Raw genomic sequence first — 20,592 nt, 5'->3', positions numbered from 1 at the left:
ATGAAAGGCCTAATTCTTAAGGTTTTATGGTCTAAAGCACACAAGATCCCCTCACTTTCTTATTCTGCCTCCTAACCCCTTCCTATCCAGTCCTGATAAATGGTTTCAGCCCAAGAAATCATCTGTTTATTCTCCTTGGCTTGTTAAATTCTTCCAGTGTTTGTGTGTGTATTTCTATCTAGATCAGTTGCCTGAAGGATGGCTGGTTGCACAGTATTTGTGTTCAGATAAACCACAAGACAATGGTCATAAGAATTCTAGTGTAATATTTAGCAAGAACTAGAAACTGAGAGAAACCTTAAACCAATTGGGCTACAAAGCATGAAATTTATTGATGTTTACAACTGATTATCATTATAGGAGTGAAGAAGGAAACATTGCATCTTACTCCTCCATGACATGTAACCACAAAATTGTGTTTTCCATTGTCCAGGATACATTTACAGTTGCTGAATTAGAATCGTCCATATCGTCAGGTCAGGTTGTGGAATCCCATGTTCCTGTATACAAAAAATAACCACATGAGGGCAAAATTATAAAACTTCCCATGTAGATTTAAATTACTCAGCAAATTAGTCCACAAACTAGGAGCATAGGAGAATGAAGGGAGATTTGATAAAGGTATATAAAATGCTAAAGGGTGTAGATAGGGTAAATGCAAGTAGGCTTTTTCCACTGGGGTCAGATGAGACTAGAACTGGAGGTCATAGGTTAGGGATGAAAGGTCAGATGTCTAACGGCAACATGAGGAAAATCTTCACTCGGAGGGTGATGAGAGCGTGGAACGAGCTGCCAGTGGAATTAATGAATCTGGGTTCAATTTCAACATTAAGAGTGGTTTGGATAAGTACATGGATGTGAGGGGTATGCAGGGTTATGGTCCAGGTGCAAGTCAATGAGATTAGGCAGAATACTAGTTCAGCATAGACTAGATGGGCCGAACAGCCTATTTCTGTGTTGTAGTAGTCCAGCAGTGTGAAAACTCAATTCTCCTAAGGGGTTGTCTATTGCTGGGTCCATAGGTGGCTGTAGAGGCTGATCCAACATCCACATATTCTGGTGCAGTAATTATTGTCTGCGGTTAGTAGTTGTGCCTTCTTTCTGTGCTACGACTCTAAAAGCTCAAGGGAAGAGCACCACAAATTCCAGCTTGACCTTCTGTCCTTTCGGGGCTCAGTAAAATCTTATAAACTGTTCCTATTTTATCAGCTCATTGCAAAATAGTAAAGATACTGCTGCTTGCATTTACACCTCAATTTGACTCAGTAAGTAGAACATTTTTTAGATATTATAAATTTGCAGTCAATAGCATTGAAGCTTGGTACTGATGATTAGATACATCCTAGGATGTGCTGGGACATATCATCAATGATGTAACCCAGGGTCATTGAATGTTTCAGGTCTTTCAACATCAGACACTCCCACCCAGGTGACCCAGCCAGGGTTGGTCAGGCTCCAGCTGCGGCCCAATGTATTGGTTCCGTGGATCACACCTCTTGATTCATAGCCATCTGGTGGCTCACTCAGCAGCCTCTGTGAGAGTCCTGATGGCTTGTTTCATGCAGGCCTCATAATTTGAAAGGAAGAGCAGGTTGTCTGACCCTTAGAGAGTTTTGAACGCACCTCAGGCATCATGCAAACCTGTCTCCCCTCTGTTAACTCTCTCTACACTTCAGCTGTCTCGGGGAGTAACCAGCACAAGAGAGAAACTTTCCCACCCCAGCTATTCTCTCCTTTCTTCCCTCTGACCGGCCAGACACAAAAGCTTGAACAAATGTACAACCAGCCTTAAGGACAGGTTCAATCCCGCTGTTATCAGACTCTTGTACAACCAAGATAATTTTTTAAACACAAGAGGCTCTGTAGATGCTGAAATGCTGGAGGGACACAGCAGGTCAGGTTGCATCTATGAAAATGAATGAACAGTCGCAGTTTCGGGAGGACCCTTCAACAAGACTGGAAAGGACAAGGGAAAATACCAGAATAAGAAACTGTGGGGAGGGGAAGGAATACAAGCTCGAAGGTGTTAGGTGAAGCTGGTGGGGGGGGGGGGGGTAAATGAAGTGAGAAGGGGAGGTGATTGGAGGAAAAGGTAAAAGTCTGAAGAAGAAGGAATCTGATAGAAAAGAAATGTGAACAATGAGAGAAATGGAAGGAGGAGAGTAACCAGAGTGAGGTGGTAGGCAGGTGTACGGAAGAGAAGAAGTAAAAGGGGAGTTGAATAAACTTGATCTCTTTGAATACCTGGTCAGGACCCTTTCACTTTGTCCACCTACTCTGCACTTTCTTTGTAAATGGAACACTAAATTATTCTTTCAGATTTCTTTCCCCGTTTACACACAGTCAATGTGCTAATGTCTGAAATGATCTGCCTGGATGGCATGCAAACAGACAGACAGACAGACATACTTTATTGATTCTGAGGGAAATTGGGTTTCGTTACAGTCGCACCAACCAAGAATAGTGTAGAAATACAGCAATATAAAACCATAAATAACTAAATAATAATAGGTAAATCATGCCAAGTGGAAATAAGGACCAGACTATTGGCTCAGGTGTCTGACACTCTGAGGGAGGAGTTGTAAAGTTTGATGGCCACAGGCAGGAATGACTTCCTATGATGCTCAGTGTTACAACTCGCTGGAATGAGTCTTTGGCTGAACGTACGCCTGTGCCTAACCAGAGTGGATGGGAGACATTGTCCAAGATGGCATGCAACTTGGACAGCATCCTCTTTTCAGACACCACTGTCAGAGAGTCCAGTTCCATCCCCACAACATCACTGGCCTTACGAATGAGTTTGTTGATTCTGTTGGTGTCTGCTACCCTCAGTCTGCTGCCCCAGCACACAACAGCAAACATGATAGCACTGGCCACCACAGACTTGTAGAACATCCTCAGCATCGTCTGGCAGATGTTAAAGGACCTCAGTCTCCTCAGGAAATAGAGACGGCTCTGACCCTTCTTGTAGACAGCCTCAGTGTTCTTTGACCAGTCCAGTTTATTGTCCATTTGTATCCCCAGGTATTTGTAATCCGCCACCATGTCCACACTGACCCCTTGGATGGAAAGAGGGGTCACTGGTTCCTTAGCCCTCTTCAGGTCCACCACCAGCTCCCTAGTCTTTTTCACATTAAGCTGCAGATGATTCTGCTCACACCATGTGACAAAGTTTCCCACTGTAGCCCTGCACTCAGCCTCATCTCCCTTGCTGATGCATCCAACTATGGCAGAGTCATCAGAAAACTTCTGAAGATGGCAAGACTCTGTGTAGTAGTTGAAGTACGAGGTGTAGATGGTAAAGAGAAAGGGAGACAGGACATTCCCTTGTGGAGCCCCAGTGCTGCTGACCACTCTGTCTGACACACAGTGTTGCAAGTGCACGTACTGTGGTCTGCCAGTCAGGTAATCAATAATCCATGACACCAGGGAAGCATCTACCTGCATCACTGTCAGCTTCTCACCCAGCAGAGCAGGGCGGATGGTGATGAACGCTCTGGAGAAGTCAAAAAACATGATCCTCACAGTGCTTACAGGCTTTTCCAGGTGGGCGTAGACATGGTTCAGCAGGTAGACGATGGCATCCTCAACTCCTAGTCGGGGCTGGTAGGTGAACTGGAGGGGGTCTAAGTGTAGCCTAACCATAGTCCGAAGCTGCTCTAGAACGAGTCTCTCCAGGGTCTTCATGATGTTGGTGGTCAATGCCACTGGTCTGTAGTCATTGGAGCCACTGGGGTGCGGCATCTTCGATATAGGAACAAGGCAGGATGTCTTCCACAGCACAGGAACCCTCTGGAGACTCAGGCTCAGGTTGAAGACACGGTGATGTACTCTACATAGCTGGGGCGGGGGGCACAGGCTTTGAGTACCCTGGGGCTGACACCATCTGGGCCTGCAGCCTTGCTTGGGTGGAGATGTTTCAGCTGCCTTCTCACCTGTTCAGCTGTGAAACTCACAGTGGTGGTTTTTCATTATATCTTAGTACATGACAATAAAAAACTGAAACAGAAGATGCTGGTAATAGTCAGCAGATATTTCCTTATGCTACCTCAGTGTTTTCATTTTCTGTATTAAATTTAATTTCATTACTTGTCTCACTACCGCCCCTATCAAATAGGGTCTTTTTCCTTTCTGTCATTTATGAGAAGTTTTGAGTTCCTGGCGTTGGAAAGGATCCAGAGGTAATTCACGAGAATGATGCTAAAATTCTGAGGGTTAACATTCGATGGCTCTGGGCCTGTACTTGCTGGAGTTTCAAAGAATGAGGGGGGATCTCATTGAGACCTATTGAATATTGAAAGGTTTTGATAGGGTGAATGTGGAGAAGATGATTTTTATAGTGGGGTAATCTAGGACTGGAAGCACAGCCTCAGAAGAGGATGTATCTTTAGCACAGAGGTTCCTAACCTTTTTCATTCCATGGACCAACACCATTAAACAAGGGGTCCATGAACTCCAGGTTGGGAAGTCTTGCTTTAGAATAGAAATGAGCAGAAACTTCTTAGCCAGAGGTGGTGAATCTATAGAATTCTTTGCCACATGTGTCTGTGGAAGCAAAGTAATTGTGTATAGTGTGGAAAGTTGTTGGTGTTGTGGATAGTGTAGAAGGTTGTTGGTGTTGTGGATAGTGTAGAAGGTTGGTGATGTTGTGAGTGTAGAAGGTTAGTGGTGTTGTGGATAGTGCGGAAGGTTGTCAATGATTTATAGGATTCATCGCTGGGATGAGAATTGGCAGATGGAGTTCATTCTGGGAATGTGTCAAGTAATTCACTTTGGGGGGGGTCAAAGAGGAAAGTTTGCTGTCAGGATTCTAGGCAGTTTGGTGGAACAGCTTGCGGTATTCTCATTCATAGACCCCTCAAATTTACCACATAAAGTTTTTGATATGGATTTTAAGAAGGAGTATGGTATGTTGGCCTTCACTCGCAAGTAAATTGAGTTTGAAATCTGTGAGGTAACATTGCAGCTCTGTAAAATCCTGTTTAGACCCCTCTCAGAGTATCATGTTCAATTCTGGTCACCATATCATAAGAAGGAAATGGAAGCTTTAGAGAGTGTGCAGAAGATATTTACCAGGATGCCATCTGGATTAGCGAGCATGTTTTAAGGAAAGGTTGATGAGCTAGGGCTTTTCTGTTTGGAGCGAAGGAGGATAAGAGCTAACTTGATATATTTGTATCAGATGATAGAGATATTAAGTGAACAGACAGCAACACCTTTTTCCGGGAGCAGAAATGGCTAATATGAAAGGGTATCATTGTAGTTTTTTATACAGTAAGTGATGGGTGCATCAATATGTTATCATGGGTGGTGCTAGAGGTAGGCATATTAGGGACACAAGAGACTCTCAGATGGTCACATGGATGAGGGAAAGATGGGAGGGTATATGAAAGGGGAGCATTAGATTGATCTTAGAATAGGTTAAAAGGTCAGCATAACATCATATGCCATGGGGTCTGTACTGTGCTGTAATACTCTTTGTTCTCTGTTCTCCAAGTTCTTTTCCAGAAATTTCTTATTTTGCAGGTATTGTAGCAGTGTGCTACACGTAGCGCTAAAATTATGACACAGAGTTGGTAACTGCAGTCGAAGGAGAAACTTTATTCAAAATCCTCAGCCTCACTTTTAAGCCTCCCTCAACCTGCCCCCCGTGGCGCAGAGGCTCCAAAGCTCTGTGCTCGCAAACCCCCGTAGGCTATCTAATTGTGAGCCGGTTCGGATGTGCCAGGAAATGGGTCGCCACAGTATAACATAACATTCAGCTTTGGAAAGTGAGTTTTTACCAGGATGCTGACTGGATTATTTTGTTTTTATGTTTTATTCAGTAATGGGGCACATTGACAGGCCCTTCTGAACCAATAAGCCTGCACCACCCTATTACACACAGGTGACCAATCACCTCCTAACCCATATGCTTTTGGGATTCAATTATGTATGTATGTATGTATTTATTTATTTATTTACATTTATTGAGAGCCCAGAAATCCCACAATTTAATCCAAGCCTAATCACGGGCCATTTTACCACTATGAACTAACCTGCCAACCAGTACATCTTTGGACTGTGGGAGGAAACCAGGGCACCTGTAGAAAGCTCACGTGGCCATGGGAAGAACATACAAATTCCTTACAGGCAGCGACAGAAATTGAACCAGTGTTGTGGCAACCGTTATACAACCATGTAGGAAGAAACCAGACTAGAGGGTATGAGAAGAAGTGTTACCCAGAAGCTGCCTAGAGTAGATGGCATGAGCAATAACGCAAGGTTGGACACACTTGTTTGTTTTTTTTCTGGAGTGTTGAGGTTGGGAGGAGAGCTGACAGAAGTTTATAACATTATGAGCAGTATGGATCGATTAGACAGTCATAAAGCACTGTGTAATTAATTACACTGTATAAGCAAGACAAGCTTCTCACTGTATCTTGGAGCGTGTGACAATAATAAACCAAAAGCAAGGCAGACATTTCAAGTACCAGAGAAGATGCATTTAAAATGAGAGGAGGAAATGCTTAAAAAAGATGTGTGAGGCAAGATTTTACACAGAGAGCGATGGGTGCCTGGATTGGTACTCCCTGGGTACTGGTGGAAGCAGATACAATAGTGGCATTTAAGAGGCTGTTAGATAGACACAAGAGTATCCAGGAAGAATGGAGGAAATGGATTGTGTACAGGCAGAAGGGAATGAGTTTAGTTTGCCATTATGCTCAGTGTAGATATCGTGGACCAAAGGGTATGTTCCTGTGCTGTAATGTTCTATGTTCTGGGCTCTATGTTCCTGATCTTCTGGATGAATCATTTACCTATTGCTGCATCCTCATGGTCAGGAGAAGATGTAGTAAACAGCCACCATGCACCCTGCGACCCATCCAACCAGGAGAAGCACGGGAACAACATATCGCTGCTCTGAAGAGAAAACGGCAATTTATAATTACAGTCAGTCTGAGCACAGCTCACTTGTACAGCTCAGCAATACACATGGCGACAGAAATATCCAAACCACAGGGTATTCTGCAGATGCTGGAAATCCAGAGCAACACACATAAAATGCTGGAGGATCTCAGCAGAACAGGCAGCATCTATGTAGACGAATAAACAGTCGACACTACAGGCCAAGACCCTTAATCAAGAAGGGGGCAGAAGTCAGAAAAAGAAGGTTGGGGAGGGGGAGGAGTAAAAGATGGTAGGTGATCTGTGAGGCACATGAATGAACAGAGATGTCTGGAAGCACAGAGACATTTTTGGAAGTCTATTTTCTCTACGTTTTCTAAAGTTTTAAAAGTTAATTACAACCTAATAAATTGACAGTTGTATTTGGTATAATCCCTCAGTATCCCATGGTATTTCTCCAACTGACCAATGTAATTGCATTTGTTGCATTATTGGCCAGAAGGGCTATTTTGCTGAAATGGAAAGGTACTTTGATACAATGGTTTTCTCAGGTGATGTTATGTCCTAGTTTGGAGAAAGTCAGAAGTCGAACTTTTGATCCTCGATTTGATTTTGAGAAAAGGTGGGTTTCATTCGCCCGCTACTATCATCTGATTTGAATTAATTAATATGGTTTCCTTCTGATTCTTCTTTAAGTGGATTTGAGTTGGCAGATTGATGTATTTTTTTATGGAAGCTTGTATGATGTATAGCTCCGAAGTTGTGCTCCCAGTGGAGTTTTTGTTTTGTTTTGTTTGTTTTTTTCAGTTAGTAGGGTTTTTTTTAGTTAGTAGGGGTTCTTTTTTTCCCTTCTTTTTCTTTGAAAAAAATATTCTTAACACTTTATTTTCTCTTGTTATTATTGATATATTGCTTAACTTTGATAATCAGTTATTTGCTAATTTAATTCCTTATTGTATATAATGATATATTGACTAAATGTACATTTTTGTTAATCTTCAATAATAATTAATAAAAAGATTTTAAAATGGAAAATGAATGTACAGAGAACAGAGGCAAATGGACCATATGCAGACAGAAGGGATTAGTTTAATTAGATGCCATTTAGGTGTAATTAATTAGGCACAACTCCATGGGCTGTTTCTCTGCTGTTCTTTGTTCTATATTCGTCGAAAGATAAATTACACAAATTAACTTAAGTGGTGCTCAGGTACCACAGGTGAGGTGGAAGGTGGGTGTGTGGGGAGGTAAGAAACTGGGAGGTGATAGGTAGAAGAGGTAAAGGGCTGAAGAAGAAGAAATCTGGTAGGAGAGGGTAGTGGGCCATAGGAGAAAGTAAAGGAGGAGGAGAACCTCTAGAGGTAAGGAGAAGAGAAGGGGTGAAAGGAGGACCAGAATGCTGAATGAAAAAGGAGACAAGGAGGGAAGCCGGAGATATGACCAGAAGTTGGAGGAATTAATGTTCATAATCAGAATGAACATCAATTTCTCCAAGTTCCGGTAATGGGATGGGTAGGTACAATCAGCTTGGAGGATTAACACCTCATATTCCATTTGGGTAGCAAACAAACAAACATATGTCACCTTATATAACCCTGAGACTCATTTTCCTGTAGGTATACTCAATAATTCCATAATAGTGTAATAATCACAATAGCATCAATGAATGACCACACCAACTTGGTACACACCAACCAGACAGTTGGGAAACAGACCATTCAGCCATTGATTCTGGAATGAGCACCAGGCACGCATTTTTTCTAATGCCATACTATTCTTATTTTATTCTTCCTACATAACCATCAACATTCCCATCAGTCCCCTGCAGATTAGGGACAATTTACAGTGGCCAAATAACCTCCTACCAACCTGCTGGCCTTTCGGACATGAAGGAAACTGGAGCACCGCATAAGTTTAGCTAATTTGTTTCTCAGAGGAGATGGAACATAGAGCAGTACAGGAATAAACCACAATGTTATGCAAACTAATTGGACCCATATAACACCTAATTAAACTAATCTCTTTTGTCTGCACATAGTCCATGACCCTTCATTCTCTGTGTATTCATGTGCCTGTCTAAAACTCACTAACGGTTCTAACATATCAGTCTCCAACACTATCCTAGGCAATACAATCCAGGCACCCACCACTTTCAGTGTAAAAAAAAACTTGCCCCACACATCTCCTTTGAATTTATCCCCCTCTCGCTTTAAATTCACATACTGAAATATTGGACCCTGGGAGAAAGATACCAGATGTCTGTTTATACCACTCATAACTTGATAAGCTACTCTTAGTTTTTCCCTCAACCTCTACTGTTCCAGCGAAAATAACCCACATTTGTCCAACCTCTCCTTACAACATATGCCCTCTGATACAGGTAGCATCTTGGTCAGCCTCTTCTGCACCCCCTCCTCCATGTTCTTCCTATGATGTGATGTGACCAGAATTGCAATACTCCATTTGCAGCCCCTTTTTATGTTCATTAAGGCATATTTCAGTTTAGTACTGCTTTAACAGTGCTTAAATATTGTCTTAAGTATACATATCCTTAAATAAACTTTATTTATTAAATATTAAAATTAATTTCAGCTATTTTAAAATTTCCCTTTTCTTAAATTTTTAAATAGCACAGGACACCTTTGCCTTCAGAAGCACGTCCTCAGACAATAAGGAAAAGCTTCCATCATTAAACATGGAACTCTGCTCCATCCGCCATAAGTGGGCCTTCTCGGAGGTCAAACATTTTAATTCCAATTCTTGTGCCAAGATGAGGACACCCTCAGGGTGAAGGAGCAACACCTTATATTCTGCCTGGTTAGCCTCCAACCTGATAGCATGAATATCGATTTCTCCTTCTCATAAAAACATTTTCTCTCCCCCTCCCTTCTTCTTCTATTCCATACTCCGGCCTTTTACTTCTTCTCATCTGCCTGTCACCTCTCCTTTGGCCTCTTTTTCTCTTTCTCCCATGGTCTTCTCTCCTTTCTTATCAGACTTCTTCTTCTCCAGCCCTTGATCTTTTGCACCCACCTGGCTTCACCTATTACCCTCCAGTTAGCCTACTTCCCCTCTCCCTAGCTTTTTACTTTGGCATCTTCCCCCTTCCTTTTCAATCCCGAAGAAGGGTCTCGGCCCGAAACGTCAACAATGTATTCATTTCCATAGTTGCTGCTTGGCCTGTAGAGTTCCTCCAGCACTTTTAGTGCATTTTTTTAACATGCAATGCCTAGATCATTGGTCACCACTTGGATTTTCAGAAGGCCTTTGACAAGGTGCCTCACATGGGACTGCGGAACAAGGTAAGAGCCCGTGGTATTACAGGAAAGATATGGCTGACTGACAACAGGCAAAGCATGTGAATAAAGCACCCCTTTCCTGATTGGCTGCTGGTGACTAGTGGGATTCCACAGGGGTCAGTGTTGAGTCCACTATTTTTCACATTAGATATTGTCAAAATTGATGGCTTTGTCGCCCATTTTCTGAATGATACAGAAACAAGTAGAGGGGCAGGTCCTGTTGAGGAAGCAGGGAGTCTGCAGGTGGACAGATGAATGGCAGGTGGAATACTGTGTAAGGAAGTGCACTTTGGTAGAAGGAATAAAGGCCTAGACAATTTTCTAAATAGCGAGCGAATTCTGAAAGTGTAAGTGCAATTGGGCTTGGGAGTCCCATGCTGAGGCTTTATTGTTAAGACGACATTTGGAGAGTTAAAAGCTGTTTTGGGCCCCTCATCTTACAAGAGAATGTGCTGGCATTGGAGAGAGTCCAGAGAAAATTCACGAGAATGATCCCAGGAATATAAGAGTTCACATATGGGAAGCATTCAACAGCTCTGGGAGTGTACTCAGAGTTTGGAATGGGCTGGGGGTGGATCTCATTGAAACCTACTGAATAATGAAAGTCCTAGGTAGATTGAATGTGATTTTCCAATAGTAGAATAGTATAGGACCAGAGAGCACAGCCTCAGAACAGAAGGACGTCCCTGCAGAATCAGAATCAGGTTTAATGTCACTGGCATGTATCATTAAGTTTGTTGTCAAGTCGCAGCGGTATATGGCAATACATAATAATAAAAAGCTGTGAACTGTGAATTACTTTATCTCCATAGATGTGAGTGCTACTGGATGATAGTCAATAAGGTCTTCTTAGGAACTTTGGAACAAAGCTGTGGAGGAACCTCTTTAAACAGAGGGTGGTGAATCTGTGGAACAAATTGCCACAAACAGCAGTGGAGGCCGTCATTGGGTATATTTAAAGCACAGGTTGATAGGCCCTTGATTAGTAAGGGTGTCAAAGATTACAGGGAGAAAGCAGAAGAACGGGGTTGGAAGGAATAGTAAATAAATCATCCATGGGAGCTGACTTGATCGTCTAAATAGCCTAAATCTGCTCTTTATGCCTTATGCTCAGAGGGTCATTGGTGTCATGTAACTGCTGCAGAACTGTAGCTTTGGAATCACCATGATCAAAATGGGGACAGCATGGGGTAGATGTCTGAATGGTGAATCATATTATAAATGACCCTAATGACATTATGGGGAGAAAGGCACTGGAAAGACAAGGTAGAGGTGGTGGGAGTGCAGAAAAGACTCACAAGGATGTTGCCCAGAAAAGAGAACTGTGGTTCAATAGTTCATTACTACATTAGTTCTATTTAATATCAGAGAATATATACAACATACAACCTGAAACTCTGGCTTCTTGCAGACATCCATGAAAACAGAAGAGTACCCCAATAAAATGAGTGACAGTAAAATGTTAGAATGCCAAAACACCCCTCCCCCTTCTCATGGAGAAGCAGCACAAGCATCAACACTCTCCCGCCCCCACTTATTTCAGTAAAAAGCGTCTGCAGTCACTACCCATCAAGCAAGCAAAAGCAAAGCCCCCAAGGGAGTCCATGATCTGCAGTGCAGAAAAATACTAATCGTTCACCCGACAATTCAACATACCACAGGCTCTCTCTCTCTCACTCCCTAATAAAGATGCAGAGAGATGTCACTTAGTGAGAGGGGAGACATCCACAAAACAACTTGCTGTTTATGGTATTAAATGAGAGAAAGAGGGAGAAGAAAAGGGGGGAGAGGAGAGAAAGAGGGGAGAGGGAGAACGAGAGGGAGAGAGAGACTGGCTTTATTCTCCCTGGAACAGTGAAGGTTGAAGGGTGACCTTATACAAATTGATGAGTATAAATAGGATATAGAGAATGTTGGAGCAACAGTCACACAATGCTGGAGGAGCTCAGCAGGTCAGGCAGCATCGATGGACAGGAATAAACAGTTGATGTTTCTGGCTGAAACCCTTCATCAGGATTGATATGGAAAGGGGAGAATGGCAGAATAAAAAGGTGGGAGAAGAGGAAGGAGTACAAACTAGAAGGTGATAGGTGGGGCACTTTGCGAGTGTTGCTCTGGATTTTCAGCATCTGCAGAATCATTTGTGGTTAGATAGTCAGAATTTATTTTGGGGTGTGTGAATAAGTCTGGAACAAAAAGAATTAATTTTAAGGTCAGAGGGGAAAATTTTAAAGTGTGGCTGAGGGCCAAGATTTTCACACTAAAGGCAATAGCTAGCTGCCAAACAAGTTGGGAAGTGGTCGAGGTAGGTACACTTACCTTAGGTGGTGTAGTAGTTAGCAAAACTCTTCGGAGTCAGCGATCTGGGTTCAATTCCCACTGCTCTGTGTAAGGAGTTTTTACATTCTCCCCATGACCATTTAGGTTTCCTCGAGGAGCTCCAGTTTCCTTCCACACTCCAAAGATATATCAGTTTGGGTTAGTAAGTTGTGTGCATGCTATGTTGGTGCCAAAAGCACGCAGGCTAGCCCAGAACATCCTCAAATTGGGTCAATCTTTGAACCAACGAGGCATTTCATTGTAGGTTTTGATGTTTTGATGTATATATGACAAATAAGGCTAATCTTTACAAAAGTGAGAAGATATCTGGACGAAACCTTGGATAGGAAAGGCATAGATGCATTTATGCAGGCAAATTTGATTAATATCATAGAAGGCATGGACAAGGTGGAATGAAGAACCAATACTTTCAAAGCGTAGCACCATTATAATGTAGGACATACACAATGCAGTTTTGTCTGCTTCTTGTGTCCACAAGCACTGTGGTGACAGAGGTCAGATAATCCTACAGTAATAAAAACAAAGATTTCCAGAAACACTCGGCGGAGTGAGAGCCCCAGCACAGAATGAATCATAGTTGAAGTTCCAGTTTAGTAGGTCAGGGTTAATATTTTATTTATTCATTGAAATTCCATGTGGAATAGACCTTTGAGCCATGCTGCTCAGTAATCCCCCGATTTAATCCTAGCCCAATCATGGGGCAATTTACAATGACCAATTAACATACCAACCCATATGTCTTTGGACTGTGGGAGGAAACTAGAGCAACTAAAGGAAACCCAAGGTATAACATAAAAACTCCTCTTTGGCAGTGGCAGGATTTGAACCCGGGTTTGCCTGTACTGTAAAGCATTGTGCTAACCACTACACTAGCATTCTGCCCCATGGTTAGGTTACTCCCAATCTACACTTCCATTCTACTGGTGACTGCTATCTATCTGTATAGAACTTACATGTCTCTGCAGAAATATTAACTGTCTCTCATTCGCCACAGATGGCGTGTGCCCTGCTGAATATTCCCAGCATTTTATGTTGTATCGAGTACTACAGCACAGAAATGTTGGCCTGCTTTACTGCCTAATATCATCTACCCGTTCATTCTGCATCATATGATGAGGGCCATCATGGTCTTGCAATGACCATGACTGGTAAAATTTCCTGGTAAAATTTTTCTGCAGAATTGCTTTGCCATTGCCTTTTTCTAGTCAGTGTATTTACAAGATGGGTGACCCCAGTCATTATCACTACTCTTCAGAGATGCTCCATCTGGCATCAGTGGTCATCATAAGCAGGACTTGTGATGTACACCAGCTGTTCATATGAACATCCACCACCTGTACCCATCTGCCTGCACTTGGACCATATCCTACCATAACCTTCCCAATGATGGACCTATCCAAGCTTCTTTTAAATGTTACAATTGAACACACATAAATCCATAAGACCATTAGAAATAGGAGCAGAATTAGGCCATTCTGCCTAACAGGTCTGCTCCACCATTCCATAACGCCAAAGGACCATAAGACATAGGAGCAGAATTAGTCCATTCAGCCCATCGAGTGTGCTCTGCCATTCCATCATAGCTGATCACAGATCCCACTCAACCCCATACACCAGCCTTCTCACCATATCCTTTGATTCCCTGACCGATCAGGAAGCAATCAACTACCATCTTAAATGTATTCATGGGCTTGACCTCCACCACACTCTGTGGCAGAGCATTCCACAGATTCACTACTCTCCAGCTCAAAAAATTTCTCCTTATCTCTGTTCTAAAAGGTCGTTCCCTCAATTTTCAGGCTGTGTTGATTCCATCTTGGCTGATTTAATATCTTTCTCAAACCCACTACCACTCCTGCTGGCAGCTTGTTCAACACTCTTCCCACCCTCTGATTAAAGAAGGGGCCCCTCAGTCTCCCTTTAAATAACTCATCTTTCATCCTCAGCCGATGACCTCTAGTTCTAATCTTATACAGCCTTAGGGGAAAAAGCCTGCATGTGTTCACGCTATCTAAACCACTCATACCGCTATAAAATCTCCTCTCCTGGGCTCCGGGTGTTTCAGATTTCCAGAAAAAGCAGCAGCTGATTTTAGATTAACGTCATTATGATCCTGACTGAGGGATAACTATTGACCAGGAGGACATTGGTGGGCCTCAGGATGGTGTGGCAAGTCACGTAATGTTTTTACAGCATTAGCAACCCAGGTTCAATAGCGCCACTGTCTGTAAGGAGTTTGTACTTTCTCTCCATGACCGTGTGGATTTCCTGGTGCTCCCGTTTTCTCCCACGTTCCAAAGATGTAGCTTTTGTTAGGTTAATTGGTCACATGTATATAATTGGAAGGGACAGGCTTTCTTGGGCCAGTCGGGCCTGTTACTGTGATGTCTCTCTAAGTAAAACTAAAATGCTCAGGGAAGAGTTTAGTATTTCATCCAGATGGCAGTATTTCTGAAACTGCAGCTCTCCCACTATACAAAGCAAAACTGTTGGCTTAAATTTTGAGGCTGACTATTCCGGAGAAGGACTTGAAATTTTTGTGTCACTGCTGAGTGTGTGACTGACTGCAACGTTGCAGATATCTCAATCCTAAAATGGAAAGAAAATATAACATCCCAGCAGGCAGTAAAGCAGGGGTTCCCAACCTGGGGTCTACTGACCTCTAGGTTAATGGTAGGGGTCAATGGCAGAATAAAAGTTTAGACTGTGTGTGTGTGTGTGTGTGTGTGTGTGTGTGTTCCAAACACATTAGTTTGAAAGTGTCTAGTTCACACTGACAGGGAGCATTGGCAATTCACTCCTACTCATTTCGCTTGATCATGTAATGACATAATTACCCCTGATTAACTTAAATTGGACTAGTTCCCCGATTACTGACGTTGCTCAGTAATCCATCACCGGTGGCTGAAGATAAATATAGAATATACAACAGTACAGCTCCATACAGGTTCTTCATCCCACAATATTATGCTGACCTTTTAACCTACTCTAAGATCAACCTAAGACTTCCCTCCCACATAGCACTGCATTTTTACTATCGTCCATGTGCCTATCTAAGAATCTAGTATACATCCTAATGTATCTACCTCTCCCCTGAGGCTTGGCAGCACGTTCCACACACCTACCACTCTCTGTTTGGAAAATCTCCCTCTGACATCCCCTCCCTATATTTTTCAACAATCACCTTAAAATTATGCCCCAACATATATTAGCCATTTCCACCCGGGGAACGAAAATGTCTCTGATTGTCTATTTATGCCTCTTGTCATCTTGTGCACATCTATCATGTCACGCTCATCCTTCTTCTCTCCAAAGGGAATGGTACCAGCTCGCTCAACCTTTCATAAGACATGCACTCCAATGATTTATGCAATATTAATCATTTAAAAACTGGCCAATTTATTAGGTACCTGCTCATTAATGCAAATATCTAATCAGCCAATTGTGTGGCAGCAGCTCAGTGCATAAAAGCATGCAGACATGGTCAAGAGGTTCAGTTGCTTCATTAATTAAGGGAAAATTTTAATCACTTATAGTTATCTTTAAGAAACAGACCAAGAAGGGGAATGCAAAGTATATGGCGACTTACCGAATTGTAGCATGATTTTAACTTCGGGATTTACAGGAGCTCAGGAGCTGTAAGCCTTTCCACACTTGGGTGCAGTGGTCAGTAGGGCTACTTAAAATAGAACTACTTTAGTATCAATAACTGTTAAATGTCTACTATCTGGATCAATGCATTAACCTGACAGAGCATGAGCCAGCTACAACTATTCCATTTTCTTTCTGTCACAGTACAGAAGCTCCCAGCTCAGTGCTTCACAGAGCTGGGAATATTTGAAACAGGAGGTGGAGCTGGACACCTCAATAGGTGGATATTTTTGGATGCTTTGGCACCAGGAATGTATTTGTTTTCCTAATCAGTACTCAGTTATGTTTGTATCCATGTGTAACCAACCGGCAAATCAACAACCCATGGCCCATAGTCAAATAGCAATCGAGGATACTTATTCACAAGCAACTGCATCAAGGAGCTACTCTGAAACGAAGGCAACTTACTGGAGGGTGCAGGGTATCGACCTCAGTCAGTTCCAGGCTTCTTGAATCTGAACACTACTGTATCAATTACAGTCAGAGCGCTACAGCGCAGAGACAGGTCCTCCTGTCCACCTTCGTGTTTTACGACGGTTGGCACCCAGCTTAATGGTGCATTACCGCCTCCGTCTGTTCCGGAGTGCGGATCAGACGATAAACTTACATTCTAAATCCCTTCTCCCACTCTGACACACACACATGTACCCTAATCTGCACTTTATCCTTCTTTCTTTGGCCATCGTAGTACCCTATTCCTGCTTATCCATCATTTCCTCTAATAAACCCCTGTATCCCTTAAGAAAGCCAGAAATACCCTGACCTGTGTTCTCTCACCCATGTCCAGCAACCCTTTTAATGTGAATTCCTGCACCCCCAATTCCCTTTGATTAATTCTCATCATCCCATACTTCCTGCAACTCAGAACTACATGTTCTACTGACTCCTCTTCCTGACATTCCTCACACAACCCTGTCTGGTGCTTCCCTATCATTTTCAATGACTTGTTTAGTGCTCAGTGCCCCAGCCTTAACCTAGCCCACACAGTTTTCTGTCTTCTATATCCACTGCCTACGCTAATGTACCCTAATAATACCCTAAATGTCTCCCTTTCCCCTCTGTCCCACTTTTCTTGCCACATTTAGATGACTTTACCCCAGATTACACATTTAGCCTCTGCTTTACCTCCTGTCCTTGCCAACCCTCACCATCCAGGGCATGCCCTCTTCTCACGACTATCATCAGGGAGGAGGTACAGCATTGTTACATTAGCTTTTTTGTTTCATGTACACTGAAACATACAGGGAAATGTGACGATTTTGTCAAATCAGATTAGCAAGGATTTTAATGGGTGGCCGCCGTGCGTCAGAACATGTTCCTGAGCTGGCTTAGCATGCCCACAACTTACTAACCGTGAGTGGCAGCATGCTTTCCTGCGCCAACTTAGTGTGCCCACAACTTACTAACCCTAACCCATGCATCTCTGGAACGTTTGGGGGGTGGGGGGTTGAGAACAGAGCACCAGGAGGAAACTGACCTGGTCACAGGGAGAACGTACAAACACCTTACAGACAGTGGCAGGAATCGAACCCCAATCTTACAGCGATCTGCTGTGAAGCGTTGCACTGACCACTACACTACTGTACTGCCTGAGCACTTTGAGAATGCACTGTCAACATTTTAGGGACAGGTTCTTCACCTCTGAAATCAGATCTGTGAACGGTTCATGAACCTGTGAAAGCTTCCTCACTACTTTGCTTACTTGTTGCGCTTCTTATTTAATTTTACACACTCAGTGGCCACTTCATTCAGTACATATGCTTGTTAATGCAAATATCTCATCCACCAATCATGTGGCAGTCAAGGCCCAGTATTCTGTGATTTCCGTAATATCAGAATCAGAATCAGGTTTATTATCATCAGCAAGCGTTGAGAAATTTGTTAACTTAGCAGCAGTAGTTCAATGCAATACGTGATAATATAGATGAAGAAGAAAAAAATAAGTAAGTCAATTACAGTATAAGTATATTAAATATTCAATTTGATCTACAGATTAAAATAGATTCAATATTCCTCAGAATCAGAACTACATACAGTGGCCACTATATTAGGTACATATGCTCATTTATGCAAATATCTAATCAGCCAATCATATGGCAGCAACTTAATGCATAAAAGCATGCAGACATCAAGAGGTTCAGTTGTTGTTCAGACTAAACATCAGAATGGAGAAGAAATGTGATCTCAGTGACTTTGACTGTGAAATGATTGTTGGTGCCAGCTGGCTGGTTTGAGTATCTCCGAAACTGCTGATCTCCTGGGATATTCATACACAACACAAGAGTGTGAAAAACAAAAACAAATCTAGTGAGCAGTAGTTTTGTGGGGGAAAACACTTTGTTCATGGGAGAGGTCAGAGGAGAATGGCCAGACTGGTTCAAGCTGACCGGAACGCAACAGTAACTCAAATAACCACGCATAACAACAGTGGCATGCAGAAGAGCATCTCTGAATGCACGGCATGTTGAACCTTAAAGTGGATGGACTACAAATCTATGTATATTTCTTATTGTAATTTATAATTATGTATTGCACTGTACTGCTACTGCAAATCAAACAATTTCACAATATACAGCATGTTGGTGATAACAAACCAGATTTTGATATTGATTCTCATCTTCTGCTCAATCCTATCTACTTGCACCCAGACCCTATTGCTCCAAAACCCTGACATATATGTACCTGCCCAACTGCTCTTAAATGTTACAATTGAATCTGCATCCATCACTTCCACTGGTAGCTCACTCCACACTCTCACCACCCTCTGAGTGAAGAAGTTTCCCCTCAGATTTCTTTTAAATATTTCACCTCTTACCATTAAACTATGACCTCTTGCTTCAGTGCATGTTGACACTTCCATTGTATTCTGGATTATGGACTACCTGACCGGCAGAACACAGTGTGTGCCAGATGTGGCTATAAGCAGCATTGGGGACTCACAGGGGACTATATTGGCTCCCTTCATGTTTACCCTGTATACCTCAGACTTTAGATACAACACTGAGTCATGGCATCTGCAGAAATTCTTTGATGACTCAGCAATAGTTGGGGCTATAAAGGAAGGAGAGGATGAATGGAGCCCTGATGGAGGGCTTTGTCAAATGGTGCAAGCTGAATCATCTGCAGCTCAACAGCAGTAAGAGAAAGAAGACAGTGATGGACTTTAGCAAGACTAAGCCTGCATTGCTCCCTGTTACTATCGATGGTGAGGGTACGGATGCGGTGAGGACCTACAGGTTTCTGGGGGTGCACCTGGGTGACAGACTTGAGAGGAGCACCAGCACAGAGGCCGTGTATAAGAAGGGCCAGAGTAACCTCTACTTCCTGAGGAGATTGAGGTCCTTTGGAGTATGCAGGCCTCTCCTTCACATGTCCTACTAGTCTGTTGTTGCTGGTATAATCTTCTGTGCGGTGGTGTGCTGGGGCAATGGCATCAACATAAGTGATGCTAACAGGCTCAATAAACTGATAGAAAGGCTGGCTCTGATATAGGAGTCAAACTGGACACACGGGAGGCTGTGATGGAAAAAAGGACTCTGGTAAATCCTGACAATTCTGGAGAACGATTCCGAATCTCTGCATGCCACCTTGACTGAACAGAGGAGCATTTTCAGTAACAGGGTAAGACAACTGCACTGCTCCAAAGAGCGCTACATGAGGTCATTCTTACCCTCAGCCATTAGGCTTTGTAGTGAGTCAACCCATAGCCAGGAAAGTGATGTCCCCCTCCTGTTAGACTGTTTGAGGTATTTTTTAAATTCTTTCTTACTTTTCTTCTAATATTTGTACATCTGTGCACTTATAATGCTGCTGTGACACTGTAATTTCTTTTGGGATCAATAATTTATGTATCTATCTATCTAGTCTCACCCAACTTGAGGGAAAAAGATCAAACACGAGGAAATCTGCAGATGCTGGAAATTCAAACAACACACACAAAATGCTGGTGGAACACAGCAGGCCAGGCAGCATCTATAAGGAGAAGCACTGTCGACGTTTTGGGCCGAGAACATTCGTCAGGACCCTTCATGAGGCAAAAAGATGTCTGGATGTATTTATCCTTGCTATACCCCTCATTTTTTTTCTATACCTCTATAAGATCACTCTTCATTCTCCTGTGCTCCAGGGAATTAAGTCCTTTCCCTATAATGAAGGCTTCAAGTCCCAACAACGTAATGTTAAATGAAACTAAATCTCTTCTTTCCTAAGAAAAATGAACTGTACTCATAAATAAAAGAGGTTCTGCAGATGCTGGAAATACATTTTGTGTATGTGTTACTCTCGACAATCAGAACTGCACACATTAATCTAAATATGGCCTCAGTAACATTTTGTAGAACTTCAGCATAATATCCCAGTTCCTTTTCTCAATGCCCTAATTTAGAGAGACCAATATGGCAAAATATGGCAACAA

At 42.6% G+C, this 20,592-nt stretch overlaps 1 protein-coding gene across 1 annotated transcript; it reads right to left on the bottom strand.

Moving 5' to 3' along the window:
- Positions 1–377: 377 nt before the first annotated feature.
- Positions 378–19,858, bottom strand: LOC132390558 (sarcoplasmic/endoplasmic reticulum calcium ATPase regulator DWORF-like). The gene is made up of 4 exons (XM_059963170.1): positions 19,849–19,858; positions 16,117–16,155; positions 6,801–6,903; positions 378–500 (listed from the first exon to the last, which is right to left on the bottom strand). The coding sequence occupies exons 1-3, from the start codon at positions 19,856–19,858 to the stop codon at positions 6,821–6,823; spliced, it is 132 nt and encodes a 43-aa protein (XP_059819153.1). The 3' UTR covers positions 378–500; positions 6,801–6,820.
- Between the last annotated feature and the right edge of the window lie 734 nt (positions 19,859–20,592).

Source organism: Hypanus sabinus, chromosome 2, assembly GCF_030144855.1.
Source record: "Hypanus sabinus isolate sHypSab1 chromosome 2, sHypSab1.hap1, whole genome shotgun sequence".
NCBI lineage: Eukaryota > Metazoa > Chordata > Chondrichthyes > Myliobatiformes > Dasyatidae > Hypanus > Hypanus sabinus.
This window is presented reverse-complemented; position numbering and strand designations above follow the sequence as displayed.